The sequence below is a fragment of the Lonchura striata genome, chromosome 20 (genome assembly GCF_050655825.1).
Source record: "Lonchura striata isolate lonStrDom1 chromosome 20, ASM5065582v1, whole genome shotgun sequence".
Taxonomy (NCBI): Eukaryota; Metazoa; Chordata; class Aves; order Passeriformes; family Estrildidae; genus Lonchura; species Lonchura striata.
Window position 1 is genome coordinate 943647 of NC_140722.1, and position 18556 is coordinate 962202.

Genomic DNA, 18556 nt, shown 5'->3' on the forward strand with positions numbered 1-18556 from the left:
ATAAACTCAGTTCTTGCCAAGAACCTACAATATTACATTGTGTGGCACAAACATCAGCCACAGCAAAGCAGAGGGACAAGCAGCACTTGGAGCCCAGTGGGAGAGCAAGCAGGGTGATACAGGGAGGTGGCACAGCTCTGTCTCCAGTGCTCATGCTGCTGTTTGGGTGCACTAGCTCAATCTTGTGTCATAAGCCATGGTCACAGGCCTCTCAGCAATTGGCCTCTGCTCTGGGCAGGTGTCCCCCAGCTCAAGGCTGCTGGTAGATAAACAGTTTCATGTTTTCCAGAGTATAACATCTCCTGTGGGGCAGAGAGCACTACTGCCCAGCTTGACCAGTAAATCCTTAGCAGAAATATATTTGAGAACAGTAGAGTTTACAAGAAACAGAGAAGTATGAGAGGCTGTGATACAGTAGAAGTCCTTTGGGAACCTGTAACTGATTTGGTGTCAGGAGCATAAGTACCTTATTTTGAGGAGTTTTCATCCCACAGGAATTTTGAAGTAAGGCAGACAAACCTCTGCTGTGGACATTTTCCTGACCTTCATGGCCAGCAGCCTCAGAGTCGGGCTCATAGAAAATTACCTGGTAGCATGGACCTCCCTTTCTGTGTCTTGTCTAGCCTTGGGACAAGGACTACCCTGGACAGCAGAGTCGATCTGGTTCACAAGGGACATCCCACCTCCACCTTCGTCCCCTGTTCTTCTGGCCCATCCTGGAGTGTGGCTGCTCTCTTCATTCTCTTCCCAGTGCTTGCCAGATCATCCATAAGGCCAATACAGGTTCCTAACTTTCTCACTCACTTTTGATCCATGCCAGTTTAATGAGCTAATGGGGTTCACACAAGCTCAGATGAACACCAGAATCAGGACTCAGAGCATGAAGAGAAGCAGGACTTGTTGAACCCTCAGCTCAGTTCAGCCATTTCACCCACTGCACCCTTCCTTCCCATACAAGGGCATGTTGACATTGTATCTAATGTCCTTCCTCTCTTGGCAGCTCTCCTCTCAAAGGACACTTCCCTCCTTTGCTGATGGGAGATGTTACCCCCCCACCATATAATGCCATGGCTTTGTCAGCAGCCAGGGAGCCACAGTAGCAGGGAAGATGGCAAAAACCTCCCCTGTAATGTTTTACTCACAATCTGTTTTAGAAAGCAGGAAAGGAAACAAAGAGCATTTGCTGCTCCATCTGTTTCTGTGTCCCATGCTGCACAGTTGGGTTAGAGCCAGCTGCTGCATTGCCAAGCAGTAACGCGGCAGCACTGCTGCTTACTCTGCAAAGGATGGTAAGGCAGAAAAAATTAGGACCGGAGGATTTTTTAAAAGCCCCATTGCAGAACATCTGGCTAGTTATAGAAACGTACATCATGACTGCTAAGGGAAAAAAAAAAAAAAAAAAAACCACACCAAACCTGCTGATTGGTGCTTAAAAATGTGTATTTTACAAATGGTAAAATATCTTCAACTGTCCTTTTCCAAAGGACTGTCCTGGGCTATTCAATATCATCATCTTCAAAAAACATAGGATTAATGAAGAACAGGGATGCTTTTTTCTTTTCCTCATACTTGCTAAGACCATTTGCCAAAGAGAACTCTCACAGCACACAATCCAAAGAACTTCAGCCAGAAACGCCTGCAACCAAGTCAGCCTGGTTCCATACAATAAGGTCTTTGAAACACTGGATACAAGATGTCTGTGCTGAAATACTGGAGAATTCACCACATATGGTGAATTTGAGCCCAGCTCAAACCTCTAGCTCCCTGATACGGAGTTACAGATGTGTTGGTTGGGAGGGATCTTTCATGAGCATTAGCTCAAACTCTTGCTTGAAATGAGATCATCACCAATACTAGATCAGGTAAACCATGGCTTTGCATAGCCAAACCTTGAAAATCTCCAAGGACAGAGATCTCATCACCCATCTGAGTGAACTGTGCCCCCAATCAGCCCAGCATGTGATCTTTGTTGCAGCAAAGAGCTCTCCATGGTGAGCCCACATGTAAACACTCGTAGGAGTATCTGGGCAGTAGTTTGACCTATTTAACACAAGGCTTTCACAGCATGTTTTGTGGTATTATTGGCTCCCTCATCACAAGAGCACACTGAGCTGCTCCTGCTCCCGTCCCCTCTTCCAGCCATGGGGGCTTGGGGTGCTGGAGGCAGGAAGGGATGACAGATGAGCAGGAGACAAGGTGACGGCATGACAGCTCCATATTCACCATGCAGAAGTAGCAGAGAGTTTGGTGTCAGTAACCAGGGCTAGCCAGGGTCGAGTGACTGCTGACCCAGTGAGTGGGCCCGTCACAAGCTTCAGTGGAGTACAGCTGAGGTGAGATCAAAGCTGAGGACCTGAGCTCAAATGCAGTTCAGGAGTAGCACAGGAAATCTCCAGTGAAGCATCTCCCAACTTTCACACCATTGCTGGTGCCCTGGAAGGTGCATCCAAGGCTACAGATGCACTGAGGCAGTGCTGGATGTAAGCCTAGCCACACAGACCTTGCCAAGTATTTTAGGCATCTACTTCCAGTATCACCAGTCTCTCAACAAAGGAGCTGTTACTCCCCTCCTTGCTGTACATGGAGTTACTGTGCGTCTGGTGCTGGACTGGACTGGTTCCAAGTTGTTCAACCCAGTTTGTTAATAGAGGCAGAGCAAGGGCAGTGCCTGCTGGCCCAAATCTCTAAGGCAATGTGCTGGCTGCACTCACATCTGTAGTATACATGCCCAGGGATTGCCAGAACTCTCAGCCTAGGACATACAAGGAGGACAGCAGCACTGCAATCCTAAGCTTTCCATAGCTTTAGCATCACTCGTCCTTCCACACTCCCACATGAGGAAGACCTCTCATGCCAGGACCTCCACCTGCCATTTCCTGACATGGAGTGTATGCCCAAGTATGAGCACCAGAAGAGCTGTTTTATGAAAGGGTGTACAACTCCAAACAGTTAATTCCACTTGGGAGCAGAATCTGAGGAACAATTCAAGCGTGATCTCAGATAACTGCCTCATTTTGCAGTTCTGCGGTGACAGTTGTACAGTATATCCTTCAGCCAAGAACAAGCAGCAAAAAGATGATTTGGCCTGGAAACACTGATCTCTTACTGCATCTTACAGTGGTCTGGTGTTCAGAGCCTTACAATAAATTAAGGCAATTTCTTCTTTTATTAGCACTAGAGCCAGGGCCCTCTGCTCTCAGAGACACTGTGGTGTTTTTTCCATGCTCTCAAGCTACTTCACATTCACCTCCTGCTGCCACTTTTGGTGTATTGATAACAGGCCTCGTGACTGGTGGGCTTGATCTCCCACGTATGTGTCACAATGACCCACCTGTATCTCTGAAAGAGAACTGCCTTGTGTTATTGCATCAGGTACCACTAGCAGAAGTTTTTCTCAGCCCCTGACTGTCCGAGCTGTGAAAGTCTCCGAAAAAGTTCCCACAAAAGAAGCTTTTCCTTTAGATGCTTCATTTTCCCCCTCTGGGATTACTGTCCCCCTCCCTGAGGCACTAGTGCACCATTGGCACCTTTGTACAAGGTTCAGCCTCAGAGCTGTCTGTTGTGCTGGATAACTGAACCTTCTGTCACCCAGCTTTCCTTCTCCAGCAGTAGGGACCTCTGCTCCCAAGTGTCCTAGATGTCAGCAGGTGTGTGACCCTCCTCTAGTGGGGAGGTTCTGCTTTTAAGGTGGCTTCCTTGCTCTGCATTTTGATGCCCTTCTGCTGTGTGACTTTGTGCAGGTCAGCAAAGAGCTGCCAGCTCATGAGTTGGACTGACCTGAGATGTCATGTCAGTGTGCCCTTTGTGTCCTTGAGAGCCTCCAGTTTGCCCGTTTTGGCCTGAAGAGAGACAGGATCTCTCAGTGCAGAATAACACCCCAAGAGTTTGAGCTGTGGCAGCCAAGCGGTGATGTTTCGGTTCTTCAGCAAGGCTGCCAGAGGTGTAGGTCGAAAACAGCCTACACATTATCATCAAACCCTGAAATACACAAAATAAAATTAGAATGTTGCAAAAAAGATGAATATTTTGTCTGGTCCCTCCTGCAACCAACTTCCCACTTACTGTGTCAGGTCACTCATTTTGAGGGGCCCTGAAGCTGGGCCTTCTGAAAACTTCCATGTCTCCAGCATCTATTTTCAGCATGTTCAAAGGACCTTGCTAGCACAAAAAATACAATCAAACTGTTACAATTCTTACACACTAAGTCTATGTCTATGGGAGTCCTTGAACAGAGACTATCAGGCTGTAATAAGCATTCTCCTAGTATTATTGTTTTCCTGAGGACAGGTGTAGCCTGTATGGGCAAAGATAAGCAATATCTGCATCTCCACAGGAGGGATGCCAATTTAATCATGATAGAGCTACACCAGCAAATTTTTGTTTTCAACACAGACCTGGTTCAATTCCTCCTTTCCTTCCCTGCTAGTCTATGCCTCAGCCCCTGAACTTTGCAGTCCCACAGAATGCAACTTCTCCTGACTGCTTTCCCACAGCACCTCAGACATCTCCAGCATCTTCATAGCCCCTGTGGGGGTCCCCACTTGCCACTGGCCCCCAGCTGCAGGGACACACTCCCCTCCCCTCCCTGCCCTGCCGCCCCCCCCCCCCCCCCCACTAAGCACAGTGCAGCTGTGTGACCAGCTCACAAGTGCAGCAGCCATGATCTCACTATCTCTCTATTTGCTATTTAAAAACGCAGTGCGAATTTAATGGGAACATCTTCAGATCAAGTTACCCTCAAGTTCTCAATAGTGCCAAAATGCCATTTGAAAGTAAGAGCAGTGTTGCTCTGGATAGGACCCTGAGCCTTGGTTTGCATGAAGTCATTAATAAGCTGAATGGACTAATTTCTTACAGACATTTGCTCCCTGGTGTGACATGGGCCCCAAACACTCTGTTAGTGGGAAAATCCACCAAGTACCTGTCAAGCCTTGTACCCCCAGTTATAGGGTCAGAGAAATCTGGGCAGCTCAACCCTCAGGATTTGTCTCCACATGGGATTGTTTCTATTCTGGAATACCAGGATAAAAGATTCCTTAGAGCAGTGGCACATTGCAGCAATTACTGAGATATACAAGCTGCTCTGTACCACCATGCCAAATAACATACCCCAAAAAAAGGTGATCTAGCAGGGCTGACCTTTAAGGCACGGCTTGTTTATTCAGAGTACTCAGCTGGCCGAGGAGCATGGCTCTACTTGTTCTTGAAGTCTCTGAACCTATGCTGTTTGTACACTGCTGGTGGATCTGTGCATCTGCTGGAGACACACCTGATGTTCCTACACAGCTTTGACCAGTCTCCTATGTGCTCAGGATAGTGAAGAAACAGCAAGTCTGTAAAATGTGCCCAGACAAAGCTGCTGGGGCAAAAAAAGAGAAGACATCTGGGCAAACCCAGAGAATGGCAGCCTTACAGCTTAGGCTGACTCAAATGTCTGTACCTTCTCCCCCTGGAAGGAGAGACAGCTCAACACCCAACATTGGCAAAGGAACTTCCCTCTCTCAATGCTCCACACTGGTTCAAGTCTCCCCTGCCACTTTCCATCCACACTCTTGAAGGATGCCAGGAGTACCAGAGGGCAGAGCAGAACCAATAAAGCGTCATGTGCCCAGGGCAGGGGGAGGCAGCGTCAGACAAGGTTCACCGGTACAGCTGTAATCCAGCGGCGCGCACAGGCCGCATCTGGGGCCCACAACTACAGCGCTGCCATAAGGTCCCCGAGAGCAAGATGTGACCTGCCAGACCACGGCTTTCCTCACAAAAGGGGTCACGACCGCTGACTTTTGGCATTGACTTGTTACTCAAATAAGGCTTCCGCGGCTCCAAAACAGATGTCCCGGCTCCGCTTCCACTCTCGTTTCCACTCCTCGAGCCGGAGCTCCGCGACGCCGGAGCTCGGCGGACTCGGTCGGATTCGACAAAGGCCGCACCCGCTACCAGAGCCTGCCCTCGACCCAGGGCTTCGCCACTAACGCCGGCCTCGTCAGTCCCGACCAGCCCCGGCCCGCTCTGTCCCAGTGCAGCAGCCCCCGGCAGAGGGACCCGGGGAGCGGCCGGGGGTCCCGGGTCGGGCCGCACCGCCCCCGGGCGGGGCTGGGATCGGGTTTCACATCCTGCCCCGCTCGCACGCAGAGCGGCCATGGCGGAGAGGTGAGTGCGACCACCACGCACCTGTTGAGCGCCGGGAGAGGGGAGAGAGGCGTTGCCACTTCCCTGGGCAGTGGGCCTGGGCCGGGGCTGGGGGCTGGGAGCCACTCCCGGCTCGGGTGGACGCGGGGCCGGGCAAGCCGACGCGGCAGGTGAAATGCAGCCGTGCTGAGCCGAGCCGTGCCGAGCGGTTAGACTCGTGCGAGGCGGTGGTCCCGGGCCACTTCCCGTCGCGCTGGGCTGTCTGTGGTGGGACCTCCTTCTCGCATTGCTCGAGCTCTCGCCGGGGCCTCCGCTTGGGGCCGGGACTGGGCTATTTGCTGCCTCCGAGCAAGGCGGGCGGCCGTGAGCTCGGCCGAGCGGGGCCGGCCCGGCCCTGACTCGAATCCTCCCTACACCTTGGCCCCGGCGCCTCCTCGGAGGCTGCGGCCGGATTCTGTCGGCGCCCTCGAAGACGGGCGGCTCGTCGGGACCACACCATGGTTTTGTGCCCGTTCCAGCCCAGGCTCGGTGGCGCTGGGCTGGGTGCCCCGTAACTTTCTCTCTTTCGCTTAAAAAATAAGCGCTTTTATGGAATGACATTGAAAATACTGTCGGGTGTGGCTGTTGCACTGTGGCCAGGAGAGGGTTCTGTCCTCTCCTGGAAGTGAGTAGGGAGACAAGATCACCTGTTGGCAGTGAAAATGGAGGGCTAGGTAGCCAGGCCAGTTTCCCAGGCTGCATCCGGCTTCCGACAAACGCAGGCGGATTTTACGGGTCCAATGAATAACCCTGTTGAAGGAGAACTCTTCCTGTTCCCTCTGTGCCTGGGATCGTCGGCCAGAAGTGGTTAAATTAAGTTTGTTTCTGCCACGAGGAAAGTGCAGAGCCTAGGAGAAGCACTATCCTTGCTGTTGGTGATGCTACTTGCTGTTGTGCTGGTTTGCCGGTGTTTTTTTTCATCCTAGGGTAAATACATGACCGATTTAAAATTCCTGCAGTGCGACTCTCCAGGGGTACCAGATTTCAGCTGGCTTCTCACATTCTTGTTGGCTGGGGGAGAGCTGCATTGGCCTTTTGCTCAGTGCCTCATTGGTGATGCAAGTGTTTGAAATAATTTTTAATTGCTCTTGCATTTGAAGTTGTTTTATTTCTTTTTACTTCTGCATCTCCTGCAGCAGACCAGGAGCATCTTGGGATGGGATAGCAAATCCCATTGAGAGTGGCTCTAGAATACCAGAATTCAGACAGAGCAAAATGATGAACACAGTCACATTCTCACATCTTGCCAGGAACAGCAACTCACAGCAGCTGCCTCTGCGCTTGTGACAGCCAAAGATGCTTGGAGATCAAGGTTGTAGATTCCTCATTTGGGGTAAATTCTAAAGCCTGACAAAATTGTGTAGATTTGAGGGTATCCTTCCACTAGCTAGTGCAGATGAGTACGGAGCTTCTTGTCCTGGATTTTACTGTGTTTTACCTGTGTATCCCTCGCTGTCTCTTTAGTGCTTTTGAATTTCTTTTTTGTTGGGTTGATGAGACAACTCTTCCTATCAGTTGAATAGAGGCTATTTGGAGCTGAGATCACAGTGGATTATAGGAGTGCAGATTTGGAAGCCACAATTTTGTTCAGATAGTTCACATGACTTCTGTATTCACAACAAGTTTGCCTAGCTGAAACAGATATCTTGGCCTTAGCTGGGTGAACATAAGCTACAGTGAGATCTCAGTCCACAGGTTCGGTGCATTTTGTAACAGAGATTTTTACGGTTATCCTTGTGATGCAAAAGTCTGCCTTCAGCCTGACCCTGACTGGATTTGCAGCAGAAATCCTCATGGGAGACATGCATGCATAATATGCCATGCAGAACAGGGCTTACCGAGTGCTGCCCTGCTTTAGGGGCACAAAAAAGTGCCTCCCATTCAACTGACTTACTTTCTAGAAAAATGTAATGTGTAGTACAAAGATGAAAGGAGAGCCTGGAATTCCTGTAGTGAGGTGCCTATGGGGTAAGAACATCTTGTGGATTTCACTCTATTAGTGTCTGAGCTTTGAGGCATTTTTAAAACCTGTTCTGCCATTCTTTTGAGGCTGCCTTCACAGGATTGGGGTAACTGCCTGATAACAAACGAGTAAAGTTTTGTAAACCAGGGACCAAGGGATTTTTTTCTCCTGAGAGCCATGGAGGAAGAATTATTAGCATTGTTGAGGGACTGTGGGAAGAGCTTTAAGATACACAAAATCAGCATTAATGGAATTACTTCTGCAATTAAAAGTAACAATGCATAAACAGCTGTAGGATTCTGACTTTTTGGCCCATGAGGATGGTTTGATTTTTTCCGCTGACAGTGCCAATTTAATAAATATTCATGTTCATTAATCCTTTTTTTGAATCATGCATGTCATATCTGTATTTCCTGATGGGTAAATGCTTTAGTAATGATACTGCTTGGGTTACTATTTTACTTATGGAGAAGAAAGCTTTTAAGGTTGGACTTGCTGTTTTAGTAGCATGTTTTTGGCTGTTTGAGTTAAACAGCCTCAGGATGGGTGCAGAGGGTGATCTTCCAGCCTACCCAGAACTACTGAGGTTGCTGAAGTCATGTTAACTGGGTGGAAGGACTGGGAATGGTACTAAGTGTGCAGGAAACAGGAAACCCGCTGTTCTGGTTGGCTGTTTTAATTTGATTAATACAAAATGTAATGTGTTTTGTTGTGATTACAATGAGGACTCTTAATTTTGTTATTGAGTCTTGAGTCATTTTAGTATAGTTTGTCATTCTTAATTAATTCAGGCTTTAATTTGAGTTTGCATGAATACCAGTTTCCATGTTTTTTAGCAACTTTAATTTAGGAGTGAATGAAAACTTGGACACTTCGTCACCCTGCCCTGGAGCTGCTGATGGGCTCTTTGTGTCTGAATTCAGCTGTGACTTTGCAGCAGAGAAGTCTTCTGGTTTTGGCAGAGCATCCGAGCCTCTTACTGTTGTGCCATGCAGAGCCCTCCACATCCTCTGAACTGGGTTCATGTGCCCTGTTCTGGTTTAGCCTCTTCTTAGCTGGCTTAATAAGGCTGTGAATAAGCATCTTCTCTGTAGCTAACTTGGACTGCAGGACAAGCCCATGCCCCTCAGCAGGTCATCCCACTCTTGTCTGCTGAATTAGCCTTTTCCTGGATGGGCTGGATTCTGGTAGTTCACTTGGCAATAAATAAACTGGGATAGTAAAAGTCTCTGTTAGCTCTGCAAAATCAGTAGAAATAAGTGCAGGTGGGAGAAGTTATCAGTAAGCCTGACCTCTGCCATATGCTTGCTCCTGTTGTCACCTCTCCTCTAAACATGCTGCTGAGCTGGTAAGCTTACCTGGGAAGTTTCCTCGGAATGAAATATTTTAGGGGTGACGGGCTTTAAGTGAATCCAGGAGTTTCTTTTCCTTCAGTAGCTCTTCTGGCAGAAGCAGAAGAGGTACTGTAGAGGACAAGGTGGTTGTCCTGTCTACCATCACTGCAAAACCTTTTTAAGGTGCTTCTATCAGCATGGCCCAGAGCTAGCTCCAAAGGGCAGTCAAGCCTTCCAATGTTTGCCTATGCAGATAAAGCCGAGTCTTTAGGAAACGCCTTTAGCCTAATCAGAGTCTTTTGATGGAAACTAATCAGAAGTTCAAAGGAAAGGACTGTTTCCTCCTTCTTGTTGTCTCCTTTTCCAATGTTTTTGTTCCTGCTGTACTCCTCAAATGGCTTTCTCAGTGGATGATGCAATTAGGAGATGCTTGCAAGCTTTCAGCAAATAGATAGGTCAGAAACTGAATTGCTCCATTTAGGCTCCATCAGTCCTTCCCAAGTGGAGTGCAATTATTTGTGCCTTGTTGTGATGTTTGCATTTCTATAAAAAGCCCCACAGGCAGATTCAAATAGTTCAGGAAGTCCCTCTTATCTGGAATAAAAAGAAATTCCGGACTAGGCACTGGGATTTGGTTTTAGCTGGATTCATAGGAGCTTCCTGAGTTCTGCTGTCATTATTACGTATTTAATGTTAATACCTGCCTTTGCCAAGAAAGGCTGTTCCTGCATAGGAAAGACAGCTTTAATGAACAAATAATTTCTTGTGCTTTTTAGTAGCTCAGTCGTGAGTATCTATTGAAGCAAGCTGTCTGTTTGATGGGTTTTATGCTTTTCATGAGGAAGAGTAATCTGCTTTGGATAGTTTTTTAAAACAATCAGTTCTTGGTGTGGCAGGAAAGTATTAACTAAAGCAGCAGCCATGAGGTCTGTCTGGTTCATACATCTGGAAGAGACACTGTAGGTCAAAAGAAAATTCTTTTGTGCTTGGTCTTTTATCTCATGGGATAATGGAAATACCATTATATGGTATATATTCTCTCATCCTAATTATGGTTCCGAGGGTTTGAGGTTACTGCTGTATGGATTAAGTGTTTTATATTTCCAGTTGAGTGTAGCCCAGTAAATTCCAGTGTAGCTGGTGTCAGCTGTCTTCCAGCTACTCTCCCAAGCTTTTTTCTTTGTGCGTTGTCAGCTGCCATTTTTTGGTTATGCAACTCACACAGCCAAGAGATATTTGGAAAACTTAGAGTGCTGGAGATCAAGACTGTTTGCTTGCAGTGAAGCATGGGAGAGGGAAAGGAGTCTGTGATTCCCAGGCGAGTATTGGCATGGCAAGGAGACATGGCCTCCCCTTGTTATGTGCTTCAGGCAAAAAGAGGGGTTTTGAGGTAGACGATGTCAGCTTTAGAAAATTCTTCCTGAAAAAAACACACTGAAAGACTAAAGTGCCGGAGATGCTGAGTTTATTATTTTTTAGGCTCTTTTGTCTCATTGTACTTTAGGTCTTGTATGAAATTCCAGCAAGGGCTCTATGCTGCAGAGTGCTAGAATTTCTGAAATAAAAAGGTCTTAATAAAATTGTTTGCTGACATCTTCATCAGCCACCAGAGGCAAATAGAAGTCTGGTTCTCTAAGGAGGGTGTATTTTCTTACCCCTCTTGTATTCTGCTTGTGCCCAGCTCTCTGAACCAATCTTTTGGTATGCTTTGCGTTCCTCAGTGGCAAGTACTTCAACACAGATGAAATGAAGATGAACAGGGAGCAACCAGTGCTCCCCAGAGTTGCTATGTGTTCCTGTCTCGACTTGAAGCAGAGCAGTCCTGGGCCTCTCTAACCAACCTTTTTCTTAGCTGCAGGGTTTATGATCTACCAAAATCGAACAAGCCAAGCAGTAATGGTCCCCCACACAAACCTGTGCTGGGTTCACTTGTGTGGAATTTTGCAGGTGTGGGACACTGCCATAAGGCACTTTGCTGTGATAGATGGGGCTGCTTCCTACCTGAGCAAGCAAGGTTGCTGCTTTTTGCCTAGAAACCTGTTAAGTGAGGCAGATAAGACTAATGTAGTAGGATTTTGTATCATTGTGGACATCATGAACTCGTGGCCCAGGGCCAGGTGCACTGTAGCAGGGACAGTCTCTTTGTTCTGTAGGTCTGTTTTTTTTGTGTTATCCTTTGCTTGTATCATTCATCTGGGAAAAAATAAACAAAGAGGCTTACTGTCTCCATCACTAGTGATACCAAGAAAATCCCTGCACAATGCTGCCTGAGGACCTGAGACTGAGATCAGCAAATCTGCTTTAACCATGTGGAGTTCAGCTTTCTTGGGTTTTTCTGACTGAGGCAGTGCAATATGTTGTGTACAAGCAGCCAGGGGTCAGGTTATTTTTACTCAGAAATGAAAATCAGAGAAAAACTTACAGGAGACTTTATAGCTGAATAATTAAATATAGGCCCAGAGAATGCAGTGTATGAGCTGTGCTGTGTAGTCTTGCTTGAAAAGGTTCCTCTGCACTGGCTGGAGTGGCTGACCCACATTCTGTTGGAACTCCAACCTGCCTGCTGGTTCTGGCCACCTCAACTGCTCCAACCTGCTTCTCACCCCCCCCGCTCATCTGCTGTTACAGTTGTACCACACTGCGTAGTCTTACCTGCTCTGGGCTTGTCCCTGTATGCTGTTGGTGCCATGTGGAAAATATCAAGTGCAGGGTTGTTTCCAGACATGGAATAAGCTGTGGGTGGTCCTATTGTAATCTAGGCACTGAGTCTTCCAAGTAGGTGTTTAAATAGTAACCCAAGATTCAGCTGTTGGTTTCAACATGGTCAGTTTCCTGTAAAGTGATAAATGCCATATTTGGTCATCTTCTGGTCCTGTACCCGTTTCTTCCTTGTGTACATTTTAGTTCTTTGATATCTACAGCTATCCAAGGGTGCATCAACCACATTGTTTAGCTCTTCCTGGCTCCCTGGATCCAGTAGTTATGTTTGGGATTTTTTTTTATTAGACCTTCCAAGTATTGCTCTAAGCTACAGTGAGAGGAGAAGCTCCAAGTGTTTTATGTGTTCTTGATCATCATCGATCGACATGAAGTGAAGCAAAGAGAGATGGTGAAATGGCTGTGAGCTGAGGTGCAGAGCTTAGAATGCAGCTGGCACAAGGAGGAGCGTTTAATGTAGGTCTGAGGACAGTTGCTTAGCACGTTGTAAGGTAGAGGTATATTATGTTAGCAATGTATGCCCCTGTCATACAGTGAATAGTCTGGGTGGGATATGACTGAGTGTATTTAATCAGCCCTGTAAAAAGAGTGTGAAGGAAGCAGCATTGGGGCTTAAAGGGCAACTTTGTGCTTCAGTTGGTGCTGCCCTTGGGCTCTTATCTGCTGGCCTGAGTTAGAGTACTAATGGCTTTTGAATTGCAGTTTTGGCTTGGAAACTCCTTAGGGAGCTTGCTCCTGAATGATCTACTCTAATTCTCATAAAATTAGTTTTAAAATCTCTGAAAATAATGGTGAGAAGCAAATATGCTGCTTTTTGTACAGTGGGCTTAGAAGCTGCTGAGGAAATGTCTGGTGATGGTATGACAATCCAGCCTAAATACACTAAAGCTGTAATTTGAAATTAGTCTAAAACACAGGTTTAAGATTCTAGAGAATTCCAAAGTAGAAGTCTGTTTTGGGATGGCAATAAGCAGAAAAAATAAAAAAGACAGTGATGGTGTGGAGGTGAAGCTGTGCACTGCCGCCTTACTTTTTTTCTGGTTCTGAGTCTTTGTTACCAGAGTGCTTGAGTTCACTAAAGCAAGAGAAAACCATCTGCTGTTAGTTAGCAGGGTGAGTTATCCCTGTGAAGGATTTGAGGAGCTCTACTGGCCTCATGTGATGGGTGCTGGGGATGGGGAAGGAGTGGGAAGGAGTAATGGAGAACACATCACTGAATCATCCACTCTGATTTTAATGTGCCAGTGTGCCATTGTGCCATGATGTTATAATCCTGTTCCCTCTCCATGGTCTGCTGAGCCAGCTTTGAATGTAGTGCTGTTGAAGTGACTTCAGCCTTGAATTCTAAACAAGAGGAAGGCTGGCAGAGAAATACTGTGGGCAGAACTTCCTTTAATGGTGACAATTCTTTGGATTGCTCTTGTTCTTGAAACAGGGAAGGCTGTATGAGTTGGCAGTGAGGGGCATGTCAATGATTTCAATCTTTCTGTCTCCCCATAACCCTTCCCTAGGAAGGTGACCTCTCAGTGTCCAATGATGCCTCCCCGATAGCCATCCAGAGCTCTAATAGCTGAGCAATTTTATGCTTAAACTTTATTTGGTCTTGGAGGGATGAAATCACTCACTATTTTCTCTTTAGATAAGCAAAGCTGCTATTGAGCTGTGACAGGTACATGAAGAAGCTTTTTGGGTACCTGGTGTTCAGTGAAGTTGTACTTGCTTTGGGCTACAGGGAAGTTTCACCTTAGGCTGCTTTGTCTATCCCACTTTCCCTGGGGCAGGACGCAAAGACTTCAGATGGGAAAGAGTGAAAAGAGCATGGTGATCACCAAATAGTTTAGTGAAACTACCTGGAGTTCAGCTGGAAATGCAAAAACGAACATCTTTCAGTAGTTGTTGTGCTCTGGCCTGGATGGCTCAGGTGGTGAGCTGAGCTCCAAAGTTGTTGATTTTGAGCTGCTGTGGAGTCTCACTGGGGAGTAGCAAAATTTTCTATTTTAAGGTGTCTCCTGATATAAGGTACATCTTGTACTCTGGATGAGAAATAAAATAGCCACTGCAGCTGGCCCAGAGGGCTCTGTTACCCTGGTCTTGCCAGGGCACATGGCACCAGCTTCAAAGTGGAGTTGGGCCTCCAGGACCTGCACATGGTGTGCCCTTGGTGCAGGCAGAGGAGGGCAGGCAGTTAATTCCTATTGCTTTGCTCAAGCCTGTGCTGTTTGCAACGGTAGTTATTTCTTCAAGAAAGAGCATGCGGGTGGTCAGAGAACAGACAAATTTGTCATGGAACTGCCAGCAGTGCAGCTTTCTTGTCCTTCAAATTCTGGCTGGACCTGGCTTAAATCCAGAGGTATTACGGGCTGCAGAGATTTGAGGGACTTTAGATGAATTAACAATATTCTCCAGAAATTACCATTTTGGGTCTGTTTCATATGGTAAGAATCTGTACTGCTTTGCCTATAGATCTGTAGCTGTAAACCCTGCTGAATGGTGTGGCTGTTTGTCCTGGGAAAGGCAAATATGAACTGTGACATGAAGAGCTTTAACAGTGAGATGTGTCTGTGCTAGAGCTTGGACTGCTCTGTTGACCCTCTGGGGAGTGTGGCCTGTCATTAGGACAGGCAGTATGTGGGCCCATGGACACAAAGCAGTACTGGGGTGGCTGACTGTGAAAACTGGGTGCTGCTACCAAGGGCATTCAGCCTGCCCCTTCTTGGGTGCAGCTCTGTTGTAGCAGAGGTCTTTGTGCTGCTCAAGATGCAGGACAAGATTGGGCTTCATCTTTGAACTTCACACCTTGCTAAGCTGTGAGAGAAGATGGGAAAAGGAATGAACAGCTGAGAGATGTAATCCTCACTTTCACTGTGCTTCAGGCAATAATTGATCCATGATGCTTTTATTTTTTAGATTAAAACCTGTTGCTGACTAAACTTGTTTTGCAGTTTGTTAGCCATTGGACACAGCTTTTTGTCTCTTGCACATCTCCTGCCAAGGTCCTGCTGGCCTCAACCTTGGCTACAGTTCTATGCTCAATAGTGCTGAAAATAAACAAGGGACAAGGTCCAAGCTGTGGCAGTTCCTTGGAAGGGAAATGCTCTTGCAGGGTGCTGCTCTCCTGGAGTATTTTCTGCCCTTTGATGTCATCTTGTATTCCTCCTGGGAAGGTGAAGCCTTGACCCCTCTACCTCTCATGTGGTGGGTGCCTCAGGAGGTACTTTGTTTGTGTAATATGTTTCCAACTGGAAAAGTATCTAATTTTGGGCATCTGGAAACTGTGACTGTGCAGTTACCTGTGAAAACTCAGTACATATGTGCTGAATAGTCATAAAAATGCAAAACCTGGGGTTATGATGGGATCTTTATGACTGACAGCATAAAAATAAAATAAATGAGATTTTGCCTCAATCTAGAGCTGGTGTTTACTCCTAAGTCTGCTAAAAAGGGGCTGTCTGTTGTCTTGTAAGAACCCTGAGATCTGTTCCTTGGTTATAGAGGAGTTGATAGGAACAGAGGTGGCATGGAAAATATTTAGTGGTTCTATTACCAGCTTAGAAGGAGTGGGTACCTCCACCAAGAACAGATCAGACTTTTTTGTTTGGTCTTTTAAAGAAAGACACAAAAAAAGGGAAAGAAGAGGAAAGAAGGACAGTGGAATGAGAAGCAGGCTTACCAAAAAGGGGAAGTTGTATCCCAGCAAGAAGACCAAAAAACCTATCTATTTCAGCAGATTGCATGTAAAATCAAAATAAGGTGGGCCAGATTAAGACTTTCAAGGAGTGAATTTGCCAGGTATGATTAATTTTGAAATGCATTGAAGCCTTTTGGAAACTGGAAGCAGAAGAGATCAAAGTGTGAGAGGCACAGAAAATAAGCTATCACAAAAAAAAATCTAAACCATTTTTGGCCATCTTGACTCCTGTGGAGGAGCTTTGCAAACTTCAGGCTTCCTACAGAAGAACTGTAGGACAAGTTGTCTCACATGGTACATCAGTAGAAATAGCTTTAGAGCAAATAGAGGAACTGACAAGAAACTAAGGAACAGATAGCATTTACTCAAGGGTGCCAAAGGATCCTAAATCTGAAATTGCTGAGATACTTTCATGTGTATCCTGCTACTAAAGTGACCTTGGTATCACATAAATTGGTGGTGGCAAATGCAATAGTATTTTAAAAAGTTGAGAGTCTTGAGGAAATTGGGGAAGTGGCTCAGTATTTGTCCAGGTGCACTGCTAGGGAAGGGCTGTGAAGAGTATTCAGGGTTCCATGGACTGTTGGGTCTGACCCCTGTGCCTAAGTCTCTGCAATGAAGAACAAGTTTGCTGAAGGCGTGGCCGAGCACAGCTGCTTGGAGCAGTGTTAGAAAGGCTATTGTAAAGGCAAGCCCTGCCTCTGTCTCACTGACCTGCTGGAGGTTGATGAGCATTCTGGGGGCAGGACCACTGGGCTTCATGTGTCTGTGTTTTCAAACAGCCTTTGTCAAGGTTCTCTGCCAAAGGCTTTGAGGAAAGAGTCGTCGTGGAGTAAGGGTCTTGTTATGGACCAAGAGCTGGTGAAAGCATTGACTGCAAAGGGTAGGGCTTACTGGTCATTTTTCAGCCTGGGGAACTCAGCAGTAAGGCTCGAGAAACTGGTTCTGGGAGTGTTTTGCACCTTATGGGTAACCTCAGGTATAGAGGGGCGCAGGGACATTCCCAGATTTGCAAAGCATCCTCAGTTTCTTCAGTGGGTTGAATAGCTCACTGAGGATGAGGAAATCCATAAGAACTTCACAGAACTGAGGAAGTGGACTGATATGTGACAGATAAGCTTTAGTGTAGGAAAACATGGTGAAAAGGGAAAAATTACCTGTACTGGACCTGTTTGATACTCAGCCTGGAACTAGTGGTTATAGCTTGAGAAGGAGCTTGGAGTCATTGACAGTTCTCTAAAATCATCAGTTCTGTTTGCCAAAGAAACCAATCAGTTTTGGTCACCATCAGCAAGGGAGTTAATACTGAAGCAGAGGGCATCAATTTGACCCTCTTTAACACTTTGTTCATGTCTTGGAGGCTGCATGCTGTTCTGATGTCTGCATTGTGAGAAGGACAGTGGTGTTAAGAGAGGCTGCAGTGAAGATAATTAAAATAACTAAAGGACAGAGCAACTGCCTTATGAGGAGAGAATGTAAAATTTGTGATTCCTTGGTTTGAAAAAGTCTTCCATAGCAAGATCAAAGTATGCAAAGTCATGAAGGTAATAGAATCAGAGAATGGTTTGGGTTGGAAAGGATCTTAAAGATTACCTACTTCCAACCCCCTGCCATGTACAAGGAGATCTTTCTCCAGGCTAGATTGCTCAGAGCTCCATTCAGCCTGACCTTGAACAATTCAGGGAACAGGCATCCATGATTATTCTGGGCAAGCCCATTCCAGTGCCTCACCACCCTCACAGCAAAGAAGTACCTAATCTAAACCTACTCTCAGTTTGAATCCATTCCTCTTTGTCCTGTCACTACATGCTCTTGTAAAAAGTTCCTGTCCATCTTTCTTGTAAGCACCCCTTAGGAACTGGAAGGCTGCAATTATGCCACCCCTAAGCCTCCTATTTTCCAGGCTGAACAAGCCCAATTCTTTCAGCCTTTCCTCCTAAGAGAGTTGCTCCATCCCCCTGAACTACCTGGTGGGCTCCTCTGGACTGGCTCCACCAGGTTCATGTCTGTCTGGCACTGAGGACTCCAGAGCTGGATGCAGCACTGGATGCAGGTGGGACCCCCACCTGAGGGGACTAGAGGGGCAGAATCCCCTCCCTTGACCTGCTGCCCACACTTCCTTTGATGCAACCCAGGACATGGTTGGTTTCTGGGTGCCAGCACACACGGCTGGACGTGTGCAGCCTCTCATCCACCAGCACCCCCAAATCATTCTCATCAGGGCTGCCCTCGATCTGTTCCTGCCCTAGTCTGGATCAGTACTGGGACTGATACCCAGCCCAGGTGCAGCACCAACATCTGTCCTTGTTAAACCTCAGGAGATTCTCATGGGCCACTTCTCAAGCTTGTCCAGGTCCCTCTGGATGGCCCTGTCCTTCAGGTGTGTCATCTGCAAACCTGCTGAGGGTACACTTGTTCCCTTCATGTACAACACTGGTCCCAGTACGGACCCCTGAGGGACCCCACTTTTCATGAATGTCCATTGGGACTCTGAGCTATTGAGCACTACTCTCTGGATGCAACTGTCCAACCACTTTCTTATCCATCTAACAGTCCACTCATCAAGTACATTTCTCTCCAGTTTAGAGAGCAGGATGTAGTGGGGATCTGTGTCAAAGGCTTTATGGAAGTCCATATAAATGACATCTCTGTCCCTTCCCTTGTCTATTGAGCTATGCCATTGTG

At 46.8% G+C, this 18556-nt stretch overlaps 1 protein-coding gene across 4 annotated transcripts in view; it reads left to right on the plus strand.

Moving 5' to 3' along the window:
- The first annotated feature begins 6028 nt into the window (after nt 1-6028).
- LOC110473800 (rho GTPase-activating protein 39) overlaps nt 6029-18556 on the plus strand; it is a 60471-nt gene continuing 47943 nt past the window's right edge. For all 4 annotated transcript variants that reach the window (XM_085557690.1, XM_021536656.2, XM_085557691.1 and 1 more), the window contains exon 1: nt 6029-6150. In XM_085557690.1, coding sequence (XP_085413816.1) covers nt 6140-6150 — 11 coding nt within the window. In that variant the 5' untranslated portion in view covers nt 6029-6139. The remainder of the gene's footprint in view (nt 6151-18556) is intronic.